At 48.8% G+C, this 17463-nt stretch overlaps 1 protein-coding gene across 7 annotated transcripts in view; it reads left to right on the forward strand.

The window, feature by feature from the left end:
- The window catches only part of UNC13B (unc-13 homolog B), a 204626-nt gene that overhangs the window by 184660 nt on the left and 2503 nt on the right, over positions 1–17463 (forward strand). For 4 of the 7 annotated variants that reach the window (XM_043891319.1, XM_043891318.1, XM_043891321.1 and 1 more), the window contains 13 exons: positions 5595–5722; positions 6362–6447; positions 11347–11473; positions 11605–11701; positions 11935–12078; positions 12386–12463; positions 12941–13018; positions 13259–13347; positions 13586–13738; positions 13860–13983; positions 14091–14147; positions 14338–14418; positions 15368–15515. In XM_043891319.1, coding sequence (XP_043747254.1) covers positions 5595–5722; positions 6362–6447; positions 11347–11473; positions 11605–11701; positions 11935–12078; positions 12386–12463; positions 12941–13018; positions 13259–13347; positions 13586–13738; positions 13860–13983; positions 14091–14147; positions 14338–14418; positions 15368–15515 — 1390 coding nt within the window. Of the gene's footprint in view, positions 1–5594; positions 5723–6361; positions 6448–11346; positions 11474–11604; positions 11702–11934; positions 12079–12385; positions 12464–12940; positions 13019–13258; positions 13348–13585; positions 13739–13859; positions 13984–14090; positions 14148–14337; positions 14419–15367; positions 15516–16969; positions 17027–17463 lie in introns of all 7 variants that reach the window. The other 3 variants (XM_043891317.1, XM_043891320.1, XM_043891316.1) reach the window with 1 other exon arrangement.

Below are 17463 nucleotides of genomic sequence, written 5' to 3' on the forward strand. Positions count from 1 at the left end.
TCATGAGGGATTTGATTTAGGTCATACCTGAATGGTCTAGTGGTTTTCCCTACTTTCTTCAATTTAAGTCTGAATTTGGCAATAAGGAGTTCATGATCTGAGCCACAATCAGCTCCCAGTCTTGTTTTTGCTGACTGTATAGAGTTTCTCCATCTTTGGCTGCAAAGAATATAATCAGTCTGATTTTGGTATTGACCATCTGGTGATGCCCATGTGTAGAGTCTTCTCTTGTGTTGTTGGAAGAGGGTGTTTGCTATGACTAGCGTGTTCTCTTGGCAAAACTCTATTAGCCTTTGACCTGCTTCATTCTGTACTCCAAGGCCAAATTTACCTGTTACTCTAGATGTTTCTCGACTTCCTACTTTTACATTCTAGTCCCCTATAATGAAAAGGATGTCTTTTTTTTGGTGTTAGTTCTAAAAGGTCTTGTAGGTCTTCATAGAACCGTTCAACTTCAGCTTCTTCAGCGTTACTGGTTGGGGCATAGGCTTGGATTACCATGATACTGAATGGTTTGCCTTGGAAATGAACAGAGATCATTCTGTCATTTTTGAGAATGCATCCAAGTACTGCATTTTGGACTCTTTTGTTGACCATGATGGCTCCTCCATTTCTTCTAAGGGATTCCTGCCCACAATAGTAGATACAATGGTCATCTGAGTTAAATTCACCCATTCCAGTCCATTTTAGTTTGCTGATTCCTAGAATGTCGACATTCACTCTTGCCATCTCCTGTTTGACCACTTCCGATTTGCCTTGATTCATGGACCTAACATTCCAGGTTCCTATGCAATATTGCTCTTTACAGCATCGGACCTTGCTTCTATCATCAGTCACATCCACAACTGGATATTGTTTTGGCTTTGGCTCCATCCCTTCATTCTTTCTGGAGTTATTTCTCCACTGATCTGCAGTAGCATATTGGGCATCTACCGACCTGGGGAGCTCCTCTTTCAGTATCCTATCATTTTGCCTTTTCATACTGTTCATGGGGTTTGAAGGCAAAAATACTGAAGTGGTTTGCCATTCCCTTCTCCAGTGGACCACATTCTGTCAGACCTCTCCACCGTGACGCGTCCATCTTAGGCGGCCCCACACGGCATGGCTTAGTTTCATTGAGTTAGACAGGACTGTGGTCCTGTGATCAGATTGGCTAGTTTTCTGTGATTATGGTTTCAGTGTGTCTGCCCTCTGATGCCCTCTCGCAACACCTACCGTCTTACTTGGGTTTCTCTTACCTTGGACGTGGGGTATCTCTTCACGGCTGCTCCAGCAAAGCACAGCCGCTGCTCCTGACCTTGGATGAGGGGTATCTCCTCACGGCTGCCCCTCCTGACCTTGGATGTGGGGTAGCTCCTCTCGGCCACAGCCCCTGACCTCGGACGTGGGGTAGCTCCTCTCAGCCGCTCCTGCGCCGTCGCAGCCTGGTGCTCTCCGTCACCGCCCCGACCTTGGGTGAGGCGTAGCTCCTCACGGCCACATTTCTGTGTGGTCCGTTGCAGCCGGCACGCTTCTGTGCGGTCCAGAACTGAATGATTCAGTTCAGTTCAATTCAGTCGCTCAATCCTGTCCGACTCTTTGCAACCCCATGGACTGCAGCACGCCAGGCTTCCCTGTCCATCACCAGCTCCTGGAGCTTCCTCAAACTTGTGTCCATTGAGTTGGTGATGCCATCCAACCATCTCATCCTCTGTCATACCCTTCTCCTCCCTCCCTCAATCTTTCCCAGCTTCAGGGTCTTTTCCAGTGAGTCAGTTCTTTGCATCAGGTGGCCAAAGTATTGGAGTTTCAGCTTCAAAATAAGTCCTTCCAATGAATATTCAGGACTGATTTCCTTTAGGATGGACTGGTTGGATCTCCTTGCAGTCCAAGGGACTTTCAAGAGTCTTCTCCAATACCACAGTTTAAAAGCATCAATTCTTCGGCGCTCAGCTTTCTTTATAGTCCAATTCTCACATCCATATATGACTACTGGAAAAACCATAGCTTTGACCAGATGGACCTTTGTTGGCAAAGTAATGTCTGTGCTTTTTAATATGCTGCCTAGGTTGGTCATAACTTTTCTTCCAAGGAGCAAGCATCTTTTAATTTCATGGCTGCAGTCACCACCTGCAGTGATTTTGGAGCCCCCCAAAGTAAAGTCTGTCGCTGTTTCCATTGTTTCCCCATATATTTGCCATGAAGTGATGGGACCAGATGCCATCATGTTAGTTTTCTAAATGTTGAGTTTTAAGCCAACTTTTTGACTCTCCTCTTTCACTTTCATCAAGAGGCTCTTTAGTTCTTCTTCACTTTCTGCCATAAGGGTGGTGTCATCTGCATATCTGAGGTTATTGATATTTCTCCCTTCAATCTTGATTCCAGCTTGTGCTTCCTCCAGCCCAGCGTTTCTCATGATATACTCTGCATATAAGTTAAATAACTAGGGTGACAGTATACAGCCCTGATGTACTCCTTTGGAACCAGTCTGTTGTTCCATGTCCAGTTCTAACTGTTGCTTCTTGACCTGTGTACAGATTTATCAGGAGGCAGGTCAGGTGGTCTGGTATTCCCATCTCTTGAAGAATTTTCCTCAGTTTGTTGTGATCCACACAGTCAAAGGCTTTGGCATAGTCAATAAAGCAGAAGGAGATGTTTTTCTGGAACTCTCTTGCTTTTTCAATGATCCAGCGAATGTTGGCAATTTGATCTCTGGCTCCTCTGCCTTTTCTAAATCCAGCTGGAACATCTGGAAGTTTTTGGTTCACATGTTGTTGAAGCCTGGCGTGGAGAATTTTGAGCATTACTTTGTTAGCGTGTTAGATGAGTGCAATTGTGTGGTAGTTTGAGCATTCTTTGGCATTGCCTTTCTTTGATATTGGAATGAAAATTGACCTTTTCCAGTCCTGTGGCCACTGCTGAGTTTTCCAAATTTACTGGCATATTGAGTGCAGCACTTTCACAGCATCATCCTTTAGGGTTTGAAATAGCTCAACTGAAAAAAAAAAAAGAAATAGCTCAACTGGAATGCAATCACCTCCACTAGCTTTGTTCATAATGATGCTTCCTAAGGCCTACTTGACTTCACATTCCAGGATGTCTGGCTCTAGGTGAGTGATCAGGCCACCATGATTATCTGGGTCATGAAGATCTCTTTTGTACAGTTCTTTGTGTATTCTTGCCACCTCTTCTTAGTATCTTCTGCTCCTGTTAGGTTCATACCATTTCTGTCCTTTATTGAGCCCATCTTTGCATGAAATGTTCCCTTGGTATCTCAAATATTCTTGAAAAGATCTCTAGTCTTTTCCATTCTATAGTTTTCCTCTAGTTGTTTGCATTGATCACCGAGGAAGGCTTTCTTATCTCTCCTTGCTGTTCTTTGGAACTCTGCATTCAAATGGGCACCTCTTTCCTTTTCTCCTTTGCCTTTCGCTTCTCTTCTTTTCACAGCTGTTTGCAAGGCCTCCGCAGACAGCCGTTTGGACATTTTGCATCTCTTTCTCTCGGGGGTGGTCTGATCCCCACCTCCTAGTCAGTGTCATGAACCTCCGTCCATAGTTCTTCAGGCTCTGTATCAGGTCTAATCTCTTGAATCTATTTCTCACTTCCACTGCGTAATCATAAGGGATTTGATTTAGGTCATAGCTGAATGGTCTAGTGGTTTTTCCTACTTTCTTCAATTTCAGTCTGAATTTGGCAATGAGACGTTCATCATTTGAGCCACAGTCAATTCCCAGTCTTGTTTTTGCTGACTGTATAGAGCTTCTCCATCTTTGGCTGCAAAGAATATAATCAGTCTGATTTCAGTGTTGACCATCTGGTGATGTCCACGTGTAGAGTCTTCTCTTGTGTTGTTGGAAGAAAGTGTTTGCTATGACCAGTGCGTTCTCTTGTTAAAACTCTATTAGCCTTTGCCCTGCTTCATTCTGTACTCCAAGGCCAAATTTGCCTGTTACTCCAGGTATTTCTTGACTTCCTACTTTTGCATTCCAGTCATCTATAATGAAAAGGACATCCTTTTGGGGTGTTAGTTCTAGAAGTTCTTGTAGGTCTTCATAGAACTGTTCAACTTCAGCTTCTTGAGCATTACTGGTCGGGACAGAGACTTGGATTACTGTGCTGTTGGATGGTTTGCCTTGGAAACGAACAGAGATCATTCTGTCATTTTTGAGAATGCATCCAAGTACTGCATTTCAGACTCTTTGGTTGACCATGATGGCTACTCCATTTCTTCTGAGGGATTCCTGCCCACAGTAGTAGATATAATGGTCATGACTTAAATTCACCCATTCCAGTCCATTTTAGTTCACTGATTCCTAAATTGTTGACGTTCACTCTTGCCATCTCCTGTTTGACCACTTCCAATTTGCCTTCATTCGTGGACCTAACATTCCACATTCCTATGCAATATTGCTCTTTACAGAATCAGACTTTACTTCCATCACCAGTCACATCCACATCCCCAGTGATTGGTGATATTGAAAACTTTTCCATGTACTTGTTGGGCATTAGTGTGTTTCCTTTGGAGAAATACCTGTTTAAGTCTTCTTCCCATTTTTTTTGTCAGTTTGGGGTTTTTTTTGTTTGTTTTGCTTTTTGCTGTTGAGTTGTTTGAGTTCCTTATCTATTTGGGGAATTAACCCCTTATCAGATAGGTGGTTTACAAATACTTTCCACCAATTGTAGGTTGTCTTTTTATTTTGTTGTTTCTTTTGCTGCTGTGTAGAAACCTTTTAGTTTGATATAGTCTTACTTTTTGATTTTTGGTTTTGTTGTCATATCCAAAATGACTGTCAGGGAGCTTTTTCCATGTTTTTTTTTCCTAGGAGTTTCATGGTTTCAGGTCTTACATTTAAGTCCTTAATCCATTTTGCGTTAGTTTTGGTGGCTGGTATAAGATATGGGTCTGATTTCATTCTTTTGCTTGTGGATATCCAGTTTTCCCAACATCGTTTATTGAAGAGACTATCCTTTCCGCATTGAATATTCTTGGCTCCCCAAGGCTTTTTCTTATCCAGCTAGGCAAATAACTTCCAAATGCAGTTCTTCACCCTAATGACTTTCAGGAGGCTAAGGGAAGTTTTGCTTCCCTGAGGGCTGGGCCAGCCTGCATGCTGGATCTGTTCTGTAGCTCCTGCAGAACTTGAAGGAACTTCTCAGAGCTGAGATGTACTTGTGTGTGGTGGGGCAGTGGGTGGTGTTAGAGGAGGGCCACCACTAGAATAGAAGAACTGCCAGTGGGGATCACATGGAACTAGACCTGTTTAGACTGAAGGGGCTGTTTACTTCAACCAGGAATTCACTATGCTCATAGCTACTGGGAGAAGAAGGAAGGGAGACAGGCATCTTTATGTCTCCTGGACTGATCAAGCTTATTAAAGCAGTGCTCTGGAGCTTGGGAGAGAAGTTCTCAGGGACAGATTCTTTCTGTTCAAGTGGTCCCAGTGGTCACCGCTCTGATAGAACGGGCGGTGGTATCTTGTGGAAGACAGGGTATAGGAGAGGAAGGGTGCCTGATTCTAAAGGATGGGGCATGGCGTGGGGAAGGGGGAGAGGAAGACTCTCCATATTCTCCTCTGACTCTCACTATCTATCACCATCTTCTCGGGAATAAGAATCAGGAGCTGCCTCCAGAGGAACAGGGGCCCAGCATTAGGAACCTGGATTTCTGGCCCAAACTCATCACACTCATTGTGTCAATCATAGAGGAAGATAAGAATTCCTACACCCTCGTTCTGAACCAGTAAGTGTCACCGCACTTGGCCTTTCTGTTTGGTGGTTGGTTTGTCCCCCTGTCTAACAGCCTCTTTCTTTCCTGTCTCTGTGTGTTCACAGTGCCACCTCTTCCTCCTGTTCGTCCATCTGTCCCTCTGTCCCTTGTATCTGTCTGGGTAACTCTTTCTGGAGACAGGTGTGGAAACATAATGAGGGGCCCCGCCCAGACTGAGCCAGCCTCCCTGGAGAGAGACCTCTGGGAGTGGCTGCCCTTGGCGTCCCTGGGGACCCAGAGACCAGGCCTGCATGTGTCTGTCCACTGTGAATAAAGAGAGCCTTCTGATGCCCAACTTCTTGCTCCTTCTGCTAGCTTATTTAGCCTGGGCTTGTCTTTCAGCCTCAACCCTTCTCCTCCTGGCCAGAGTTCCCTGCCTTCTAGGCATCATCTCCCGTAGGGCCATCTTGCCTGAGGGGATCCTCTGCCCCAATGTGTCCCTCTGCCTGCCACTGGCCCTGGGTCCTTATTCTGCAGTTGGAGCCTGGCCCTGTTTCCTAGGCTTCTCCTCTCTTCAATCTGACCTCCAAGAACTAGTCCTATTGGCCTTAGAATTACTCAAATCAAATGCCTCTGCCATATTCTCTGACTGTGTCTTCTTCCATCATCCAGGTTTCCCCAGGAGTTGAATGTGGGAAAAGTCAGCGCAGAAGTGATGTGGCAACTCTTTGCCCAAGACATGAAATATGCACTGGAGGGTAAGGGTGTGCCCATGGCAGTGGGCTGCAAACCCCTAGCCAAAGCACCTATTTGCCATCCCTCTCTTCTCTCAGACAACTACATGTTCTAGGTGAATAGTTCAGTGAGAAACTAGAGGGATTCTAGGCATAGTGGGTGATAGGCCTCAGGAGACCTTGGGTAGGTAAAGCTTCAACCAAAGGAGTAATGGGAATTGCTATGTGGATATAGGTTCCTCCTTCCAGCTCCAGAGCAAGTGCCTATTTCACACTTTCCCAGCCCAGAGATCAACTCTTCCCATGCTAGCTGTTCTCAAGTGGCCCACTCCCTAGAGAATAGTCTTACGACACTTGCCTTTACAGTTTTACAGAATCATAGAACTTTAAATACATAGATAAGATTATTTTCTCACACCGTAGACTGCCTGGCCTGACTTTCTTTGAAAGTTGTTCTAGACTGACGTGACAAACCCAGAAAGATACTTCTTCCCTCACTTCTTCCATGGAACCAGTTATTACTCATCTTGTTCATTCTGCTTATTCTTCTGTTCATTTCCCACTTTGGCCCACAAAGAGATCACTCCCTACCTGTGTCAGACCTTCCTGTTTCTCCCCATCTGTGCTCACTCACTTGGCTGCATTTCCTGTGGCTGTATGCTACGCTAGTCGTCTTCTCAGTCTGTGAAAGTGGACCTGGATGGAGGGGGAGCAGTCTGGAGCAAGGACAAACCAGAGTCTGCTTGTGTTATTTGGGTAGGGTGGGAGGAAACAGGTAACCCTCTCAGACTTTTACACGTTTGAGGTTTAGGAGCAGTATGTTTTGAGGTTGAAAGAAACCTTGCAGATCTGTGCTTACCTTGAGACAGTCACATGCTGTCCGGGCACGGTCTGTAACTCTTCCCCGGAGCAGGCTGCCTCCTGTCCGCGCTGGGTCATGCCTGGGGCTGCAGCCCATGCCTTAGCCGGTGTGGCCTCTGACTTGGTCACATGTCCCTTTCCCCCAGGCAGCACGTGGGGAGTGTGATGGGGAGTACTGCCCCAGTTCTTAAAGAACTCCAGCTCTTGTAGATTTGGGGAGGCGGGGGCGGGAAGACAAGTACCTGTGAAAAGTGTATTAATTCCACAAGAGCAAGAGTGTAAGGCTGGGCAGAGGTTTTTCAAACAGAGGAAATAAGTAAAAAGGGGAAACGGCGAGAGCAGGGTGAAGGTGGGGGCAGGAGAGGGGCGTGCAGTCCTGGGCTCCAGGACTTCTAACTGCTGCCTGCTAAGTCAGCTCTGCTTTTATCAATTTTATATGAGGCTTTAAATGAAATTTCTTTCAAAAGGGGAATTCTGCTGATGTTTAAAATAAACATAAAAGAGTTGAAAACTGCTTTAAAGAAAGAACTCATGTTGACCTGGTTTCAAATCTCAGTTTTACCACTTACTGCACAGTGTGTTCTTAGACTAAGCTACTTAACTCTTGTGAGCTCCCATTTTTTTTTTCATCTATAAAATGGGAGTGATGATGGCATCTATTTCACTGAGCTAATGAAGTGGCTGAGATGTATGTAACATACTTAGCATACTGCCTGACATTTATTAAAGACTCATGAGCAGAGATGCAGTGTTAACACAGTAGTATTTTTATAAGATTTTACCTCAGTGGAAAATGGGGGCAGGCAGAACAGGGAGAGACTGGAAGCTGGGTGCAGACAATGTGATCGTTTATGGCAGGGGGGTGGGCTGGAATTATAGCAGAGAACTTAGAGGAAGAATGGGCTTGGATAGACATCTGAAGGAAGCTGTGACAGGGCTTAGTGACTGTCAGAATGGTGAAGGGCAAGAGAAGGGGAGGGGTTTGGAGACCTGGTTGATAAAAGGATAGTGTTGACTGCTACTGTTAAAATGCTACCTTCGCTCAGACTTTTGAAAGTCAACTTTATTGAGGTATAATATGCATAAAATAAAATAACACTCTAAGAGTACAATTTGATGAGTTTTGACAAATAAGTACACCTGTGTAACTACTGACCCAGTTAGGATACAGAACAGAAAGTCTCTTCAGTAAATCCCCACCCTGTTCACCAAGCATATTGAGTACATTCTTTGTGCCACATACTGTGCTAGTTGTTGGGACCCCAGTGAGATAAATGAGCCATAGTCCGAGCCGGTGAGAAGCTCAGATCAGTCTAGATGACAGACCTATAAATTGGCAGTTACAGTTCAAACTTAAGTGCTCCCAAGGGAATAAAAATTGGGTGCTGGGAATTGTATAGCCCAGACCTGGAAAGAGCACGGGAGGGCTTTCTGTAGGAGGTGATATACTGACTGACACCTGAAGGATGACAGAACTTGGCTGGCGGGGAGGGAAGGCACTCGTGACAGGGAAGGGAGAGACAGACATTTTAGGCAGAGGTTACGGTATGTTGGGAGACTTGGGTTCTAGAGAGAGCTGGCATGCTTCGGGAACTGGATGCAGCAGTTCAGTGTGATTAACACTTTAGAGTGTAGGGGAAGAGATGAGTGAGAGGTGAAGACAGAGAAGCAGGATACAGCTAGATCATACCGGAGGTTTTAAGCCATATTTAGGATTTTGGACTCCATCCTGAGGCAATTGAGAACCATTGAACAGCAACCCGGGTTAAACAAGGGATTAACATGACCACATTTTTAATACAGAAAAGCCACTTACTCTGGCTACCGTATGGAGAATAGGTTGGAGGAGGACCAGTTTGGAGACTATTATAGTAATCCAGGTTGGAGATGGTGGTGATGAGACCCAGACAGGTACAAGTGTGACTATAAAGAAATGGATAAATTCCAGAGAAGTTTTAGAGATGAAATTAACAGGCATTGGTGGGTTAAATGGATGTGAATAGATAGGAAGAAGGAAGACTTGAAGGTGATGCTCAGTATTGAACAAGAGGGTAAGATGCGTGTGTATACTATGTTCACCTTCAGCTGGAGATGTTAAGATAGCAAAAGATGGTGACTGGAGTTAAACCCAGGCAAAGTGAGATGCTCCATCAGAGACTCGTACAGACATGATCAGAACCAGAGAGAGATCTGGGGGAGACTCAGCAGTCTGGTAGTTGAAATCACGAGGTTGAAAGAACTCTCCAAGGAGAAAGATGAATTGAGGGAGGAACGTGGAAGTCAGGGGCAGGAGAAGGTTGAGCTACTCAATTGCCCCTTTTTAACAGATCAACCACCCTCTAACACCCCTGCCCCCCAACAATAGCCTCAAGTAACTACTGGAACATGACTCCATGAGGCTTGTTAGAATAAAGTGTGGCCAGTGTTTCATCATTCATCCTGTTAGGTTTTGTACCACAGAAGTTAATTAGAAATTAGGGATTGAGGCCAGTGTACAGATTATGGGTTGACAGAGCAAGTGAGACTTCTCTGCAAATGCAGTAGCTTGGAGGTGCCTAGAAGAAAAGAATCAGGGAGCGCTGAAGGGATGGAGCAGCACTGCCCCCTGTCCCAGTGGGCTGCTGACCAGAAAGGAGAGCGGGCCCCCCGGGTGGTTCCTTCTTAGTTTCTAGGTTCTCGGCCTGGTTTAAGGACAGCAGCGGGGAGAGGACGGGGCGCCCGGGGAGGGTCTCTTTGGCGTCCCTGACTCGCTCCCTTTCTGTATTGCCTGTTGGGTCTCTGCTTCGTCACAAGCCTGCACTGCCATTCGCATACGAAAAGTCCTCTTTCTGGGCGGTAAGCACTTTTGGTTGTTGTCCCTTTACCTGTAGCCTTACTCCTTTTTCCTCTTCTCCGGCTCACTGCTTCATAGAAGAGTCTGCAAATGCCACCTCGGGTTGAGGCGGTGCTGCGTGCAGTGCCGGGAGATGACGTTCCTGGGACAAAGGAGCCTCTTGAGGCTGAATCCCAGACTTGCGTTTCCTCCCTGGGCGTCTGCTGCTCTGATTCACGAGGGCAGCTGGCTGTCCTGTCTGACATGGAGGCGCAGCAGCCGCGGCAACTCGGAGTTGAGCGGTAGTGTTCCCAAGGACAGCGGCCTTCCCCGCCCTGTCACTCAGCATTCTCCCCATTTTGCTTGCTTTCGCCATTATGTTATATGGAAGCACACAGTTGGCTTTTATTATTCAAACAAAATTAATGCTTCATCTCTAAAGGGGGTAGATGAAGAAAACCTATGGGTGTGGCCAGTGCTCTAGACTCTCTGGGCAAGCTGTTGGTGATCTTTATCCTAGATTTCCCAGAAGCCTCTGCAGACTTGTCTGTATAACCTTTCACATAAGCATCTGATTTCCTGCAGCAGGGTGGCTCTTTCATCTGGCTGTGTTTCCATGGTTTCCACACTGACTTATTTGCATACTTCTCTGAGAGTTCATTTTCCAGTGTTTCAGCTCTGCTCTGGGACCGTTCAGTTTACCTCAGGATTGTGTTCACTGTGGCTGCTCAACTGCTCTTTCTGTTAGCTTGGGCCCACTTTGGTTTTCCCTGTCTCTGTGTGGCTGTCAGTAACCCATGTATGTCATGTATGACTGCCCATCTCTGCATTTAAGTCCATGTGAGGACATGGCTCAGCTACTAGGATTAGTAAAGCCCTGGAAGATAAAGTGTAAAGTAAAGCGTCGTCCCTCTCACGTCCTGGGCTGTTTCCCCACTGGTCAGCCTTAGCGCCCATGTCCTTTTCTCCTCTTCTTCACCAGTGGCCAGCATCTCACTTGCACTTCCAAAAGCCAGCACAGGAAGACTGTGGGCCTTATCTGGGTGTCTGACTTAGCCTCTGAAGGAAGATTTGGGTCAGGCTTTTAGCAGAATACTCACTGGTAGGGGGAGATGGCTGTGGGGAGGTGCTGGGACGCCCCCCTTCTTCTGAGACATCTGGTAGCGCCGCCCTGCTGGATCCGCCTTGGGAAAGCCCAGGAAGCGAGGCCTGCACTGCGGTACCTGACCCCGCCTCCCTCCCCCGAGCAGAGCATGAGAAGGACAGGCTGTGCAAGAGCGCTGACTACATGAACCTGCACTTCAAGGTCAAGTGGCTGCACAATGAATACGTCCGGGATCTGCCTGCCCTCCAGGGCCAGGTGCCCGAGTACCCAGCGTGAGTCATCACGTGGGGGCTGCAGAGGGAAGGGGGGCTCAGGGGCTGGGCACTGCCCGTATCCTTGCTGCCAGGCACAGGCAGCTGCCAGGCATGAGCTCCAACCTCTCCATCTTCCTGCCTGGCTGCAGGTGGTTTGAGCAGTTTGTCCTGCAGTGGCTGGACGAGAATGAGGATGTGTCCTTGGAATTCCTGCGTGGGGCCTTGGAACGAGATAAGAAGGATGGGGTGAGTCAGGGGCTTGAACTTCACAGGTGTCTAGCCGGGTCTCCCAGCAACTAGCTGTCAGCAGGAGTCCCTGGGCGCTAGCCGGGATGGCCGTCCCCGCCTGGTGGAGTCCATAAGGAGGGCTGTCCAGGGCCGTGGCGCCGCCCCTGCTGTGCAGACAGCCCTTCAGGGCCTGGCAGACGTGGGACGAGGTCGCAGCTGCAGATGATGACCCTGTGTGTGGCCTTCCTTAGTTCCAGCAGACATCAGAGCACGCACTCTTCTCTTGCTCTGTGGTGGACGTCTTCACACAGCTCAATCAGAGCTTTGAGATCATCCGGAAATTGGAATGCCCAGACCCCAACATCCTTGCCCACTACATGAGGAGATTTGCTAAGGTACCGTGACCCTCCTACCCTTTTCCCCTTACTCCATTACACTCATGGCCTATCTACAGACCTGAGATCAACCCCTCTTTCTGATGGCCTTTGGGTACAGCCCAGCGTCACCCCATGCTCCTTTACTTGAATCTGGGGCAGACAGGTGGGTTTGTTTCAGTGGGGTAGAGAGGGAGATTGGTCCCCTACTTTGAGATTCCTCTTTATGTACATGTTGTTACTGTTCTGGGAGATGTGTGACCCCAGGTACGATCCTCATGGGGAAAGCTAACGGTCCCCTCTCCTTCCTCTTCCCCTTTCTTCTCAGACCATCGGGAAGGTGCTCATGGAATATGCAGACATCTTATCAAAGAACTTCCCAGCTTACTGCACAAAGGAGAAAATGGTGAGGGCCAGGCTTTTCGCTTTTGAAACTATCCTCAGAGCTGAGGGCGGGGTGATGCTCCTGACTTGTGATTCCCAGCAGGGCTGTGCTTGAGATGATGCCACAAAATAACAAGAACCTGATAAGGAGTTCCTTTGAGCCTCCATTTGGTAATTTATCCTCTGCTGAGCTAGACCTTTGCTTAGTCTTTCTTTCTTTCTTTTTTTTTTTTAATACATTCAGAGAGTTATAAAGGGTAATCCCATGAACACCTGGGGCTCCCCCTATTCAGGATTAAAGCAGAAACATTTGCTTCTAGTCTTCATTTAAGGAGAGCTGTCAGCATTGCTTCCAGATCTCAGTGCTTAGGCAGAGACGGGTGTAACACGTGCTGTAAATTCCCTGTGGTTTTTGGAGTCATGTGAGAGAGGCAGGGGCCCTAGACTGCGTTCTGTGCTGAATGGAGCCAAGACTTCACACTTCCGTCTGTCCCCACAGCCTTGCATCCTGATGAACAACATGCAGCAGCTGAGGGTGCAGCTGGAGAAGATGTTTGAGGCCATGGGAGGCAAGGAGGTAGGTCTAAGGTCCAGGGTTGCCGCATTCTCCCTTTGTTCCCGAGTTCCTCAGCTGCAGAACTCTGCCCTCTCCTGACCGGGTCTGGACCTGAAGTTTAGCTTGGGGTTTGGACTGGTCTGAGCTGAGAGATTTGAGTCGGCATTGGGGTAGAGGCCCTCGGAGGGAGGGGTCGGGGCACAGGAGGGAAGAAAGGCCTAAGAGAAGCAGCTGAGCCAAGCCTGCCTCCTGTGGATGCAGCTGGACCCTGAGACTGCAGACAGTCTGAAGGAGCTTCAGGTGAAGCTGAATGCAGTTCTGGATGAGCTCAGCATGGTGTTTGGAAACAGGTCAGTGGCCCCAGAACGCCCGGCCCTCAGAGCCAAGCGTGGTGCCTGGCCAGTCCCGGAGCCCCGGCCCCACTGGCCTCCACCCAGCCGCACCCTTGTGCATCTTCCCCTCTTCCTGCTGGCCTGTGCTGTTGGAGCTGCACCGTGGGTGTGCCAGAGCGGGACCGAGCCGCCGGAGCTGCTTGAGGGCCAGTGTGTGCGGGGGCCAAGGAGGGCTGCACTGTGGGCGCATGTGTAGTTTCCAGGTGCGGATCGATGAGTGCGTTCGACAAATGGCTGACATCCTGAGCCAGGTGCGGGGCCCCGGGAACGCATCCCCCAACGCACGGGCCTTGGTGACCCAGGATGCAGACAGTGTACTCCGGCCTCTCATGGACTTCCTGGACAGCAAGTGAGTACAGTACCCAGGGCTGTCCTGTGGGGACGAAGCAGGCAGAGGCAGTCAGAGGAGCTGCTCAGGGAGGGGTCTCTCTAGCACTCACCCCATCCTGACCTGCGGCCTGGCCCTGCAGCCTCACGCTTTTTGCCTCTGTGTGTGAGAAGACGGTCCTGAAGCGGGTGCTGAAGGAGCTCTGGCGGGTGGTAATGAACACGATGGAAAGGACGATCGTTCTGCCTCCACTCACTGACCAGACGGTAAGGACAGCTCCTTTCCACTTCCTCCTGCTGTGTCCCTTACCCAGCTCCCTGCTTCCTAATGGGGTTTGCACTTCTCTGCTTTGAATGATTCTCTCTCTGCCCAGGGCACCCAGCTGATCTTCACTGCTGCCAAGGAGCTGAGCCAGCTTTCCAAACTCAAGGTACTCTGGATACGTGGGGTCCTTCTGCAGCCAGGTGGGAGGGGCAGGGGTTGCCTGGAGGGGGAAATCTGAGCTCTGAAGACTGAAGAGGAGGAAAAGGAGATGGGCATGCAGCTGTGGGCTGACAAGTGGGAGACTTTCGTGACAGCCACAAGCTATCCTGATGTTGTTGCTTTCTCTGGGGCTCCAGGACCACATGGTGCGAGAGGAAACACGGAATCTGACTCCAAAGCAGTGTGCCATCCTTGACCTCGCCCTGGACACCATCAAGGTGGAGAACACCCTCCTCCAGACTGTCTTCCTACCCTACCCTCTTGGTCCTGGCATTCCACTCTGCCAGATTAGGGTTCCCTTGGGCTCTTGCCACCCCACATCCAGGAGAGAGTGGTTTTTGTGTCTGTATCTTTCTCTGTTACATCCACATTCCTCTTGGGAGCAACCAAAATGGTACCTTCTGTGTGGCCTCAGATGAATCACCAAAGACCTAGAACATTTGTTCTTGGCATCTGAGGACACTTTAGTTCACTTAGTAACCTCATTGTCATTCTGGAATATTTCCCACTGGGAACTAATCTTCCAGATCCAATATCCCAGATCAGGCTAACCTCTTCATTTATGTTTAAAATCATTCGAGTTTCAAAGGGTATTTTTCCCCCGACTATGCATTCATTTATTCAACCAGACAACATGTGTCCAGGCACTATACACTAGGAGGGATGCAGAGAGAATCAGATATGGTTCCTGCATCAGGACACTTATAATCTGGTATACTTTGGCAGTAACCAGACTCTAATCTGGTATAAGGTGGTAATAAAGCAGGTACACATGGGCTGTGATTCAGGGCACTGGGGAGAGAGGTATGTCATAGGTATAAAGTGCTCTAAGGGTTCCCAGGGTAAAGCACCACTTCTGATTGAAAAGCTTCTGCCTAAAAAGCTTCTATCCCATTTCTGTGCCTGTCCATATAGATTCATCCATCAGACATCACATCCAGAAGTGTGGCCATCCCTTACCACTCCTGCCAGATACTCACATAAGACTCTGCACCTGAGAGACTGTGACCCTGGCTCTGTGATCCTGATCTTGCTTATTGAATGACTCCCTGTCCTCTTCTGGCATCTTTTCCGGCCTCTGCTTGGATGTCCTTTCTCTGAGGACATTGTTGGGGAGCTGCCTCTCTGAAGCGGGATGACGCAGAAGCGGTTATTCTTGTCTTTCAGCAATACTTTCACGCCGGAGGCAACGGGCTGAAGAAGACCTTCCTGGAGAAGAGCCCAGACCTGCAGTCCCTGCGCTATGCCCTGTCTCTGTACACACAGACCACGGACACTCTCATCAAGACCTTCGTGCGCTCACAAACTGCCCAGGGTAAGGCCCAAGGGTTTTGGGTCCCCGCGCCCCGCCCTGAGCTGTCTCTGCCCCCAGGGAGTCAGTCTCCTGTGGCCCCAGGGACGCTCCAGGTACTTCTTCAGAAAGTCCGTCACACACAGACATCAGGATTTTCTTGATGGACCCCAGTCCTTACCCCTACCTACCCCAGACTCATACCCAGATAGGAATCCCAGCGATCTGGGAGATGTGGCTGAGCTTTCATTTCCCAACATCATCTGGCCAGTGCATGTGTGTTGAACTCAAGGAGTATACCCTGTTTGATAGGGAAAATGTGTGAGAAAGCCTTGAGAATGAGTGGTTAAGATACTCACGAAGTCTTATAGCTTTGGGAGCCAAAGATTTCCCAGATTCTCCAGTGTGGATGAGAAGACTAAGGGGGTGATCCGTGGGAGCACTTGAAAGGAGGGTGCGGATCACGGGGCTGTACAGACCTGAGGCTCCAGCCTCGTGGGTGATGCTAGTGCACGGGGCACCCAGGCAGCTGGTTCTCTCCCCACGATTTCCAGTCCTCAGGACCCCTCCCTGTCTCTAGGCAGGCCCATCCCTAACAAAACATATCTGCACAAACACGGCTCAGACTGAAATTCAGACCCTGACCCTGAGGAGGTCCTCCTGGGAAGGACCTTCAAGGTGCAATCATTAATTGCTCCTTCCAGGGAAACCTAGGCATGCTGCCTGGAGGAGGGAACCTGGCAGGGGGCTGGGGGTGGGAAGGCTTAAGCCTTACTGAGCTGTGAACTGACCCGGATGGGAAGAGGGAGGGCGTCTAAGTAGTTAGGATGGGGTTGATGGAAAGTGAAGAAATGCAGGGGGACCTGCAGTATTGTTTCATTTTCCATGTGTATTCTTATTTCAAGTCCAGAGTGAGAAGAAAGAGCAAAAGAAGTTATGAGCCTTGCTCAGCAAGACAGGGGGATCTTTCACAGAGTTGAGTATGTGTAAAGGCCCATAACATCAGAGAGGCTAGGAGTTAATCTAAAAGGCTTTTCAGAGACACTGAGCTTTGAGCTAGGTATAAAGATGAGGCGAGGCTGGAGTGGGCACCCAGGAAGTAAGACCAGGCAAGGGCGGTGACCATAGGGAGTCTGCAGTCGTGTGTGTGTGTGTGTGTGTGTGTGTGTGTGTGTTCCACCCACTGCTTTGTTATTCAGAGCCTAGGAAATTAGGGCCCACAGCTTTCTCTGTTGTGTCCGCCGGTCTCAGAACCTTCTGTATGTTCTCCCGCCTTGTCTGTGATGTGCAAACTGTTCTATAGTCTGGAGCAGTCACCGGCCCCAGTTCTCGGACTTCTCTCCACCCTGCTCCATCTCTGTGCTCCCTCGGAGTAAGTGTAGCGCTGCTCTGCATGCCTGTGGACTTCTTAGACTCTAACTGATTCTTCTCTCTCTGTCCTGCCGCTGCTGCCTCTTGGCTTGCCTGTCCTCACTTAGTGCACGATGGGAAAGGTATTAGGTTTACTGCCAATGAGGACATTCAGCCGGAAAAGGGTACGTTATACACCTGCAGATGTGAATCGAACACGGGCTAACACTGTCCCCTGTGAACTAGAATGAGCTGCTTAAGGTGGGGCTGAGGGAACCAGATGTCAAAGGTCAGAAGTTCTATCCCAAGTCTCAGAGATGGGCAGTGTATTTGTACACTCCGAGACGGGGTTAACAATAGTTGTCTTCAGAATTGCCCCACTGCTCCATCTGAGGACAAAAAATAAATTTTATCTGGGATGTAGGGTACCGGGGTTTTCCCCAAATAGAGTGAGGCCTCTACTGAGGGGAGCCTGCAGACTGCCAGGGGGCACTGGGGAGCTGTGTGTGGAGAGGCCCAGGTTTGAGTAGGAAGAAGTCACTGTGTGCAGCCCATAGGTGGAAAGGTGCTGCTTTGGGCTAGACGGGACCCGCATTGTTCTGCTGAGAAACCGCGGGGTGGA

Source organism: Cervus elaphus, chromosome 29, assembly GCF_910594005.1.
Source record: "Cervus elaphus chromosome 29, mCerEla1.1, whole genome shotgun sequence".
Lineage (NCBI taxonomy): Eukaryota > Metazoa > Chordata > Mammalia > Artiodactyla > Cervidae > Cervus > Cervus elaphus.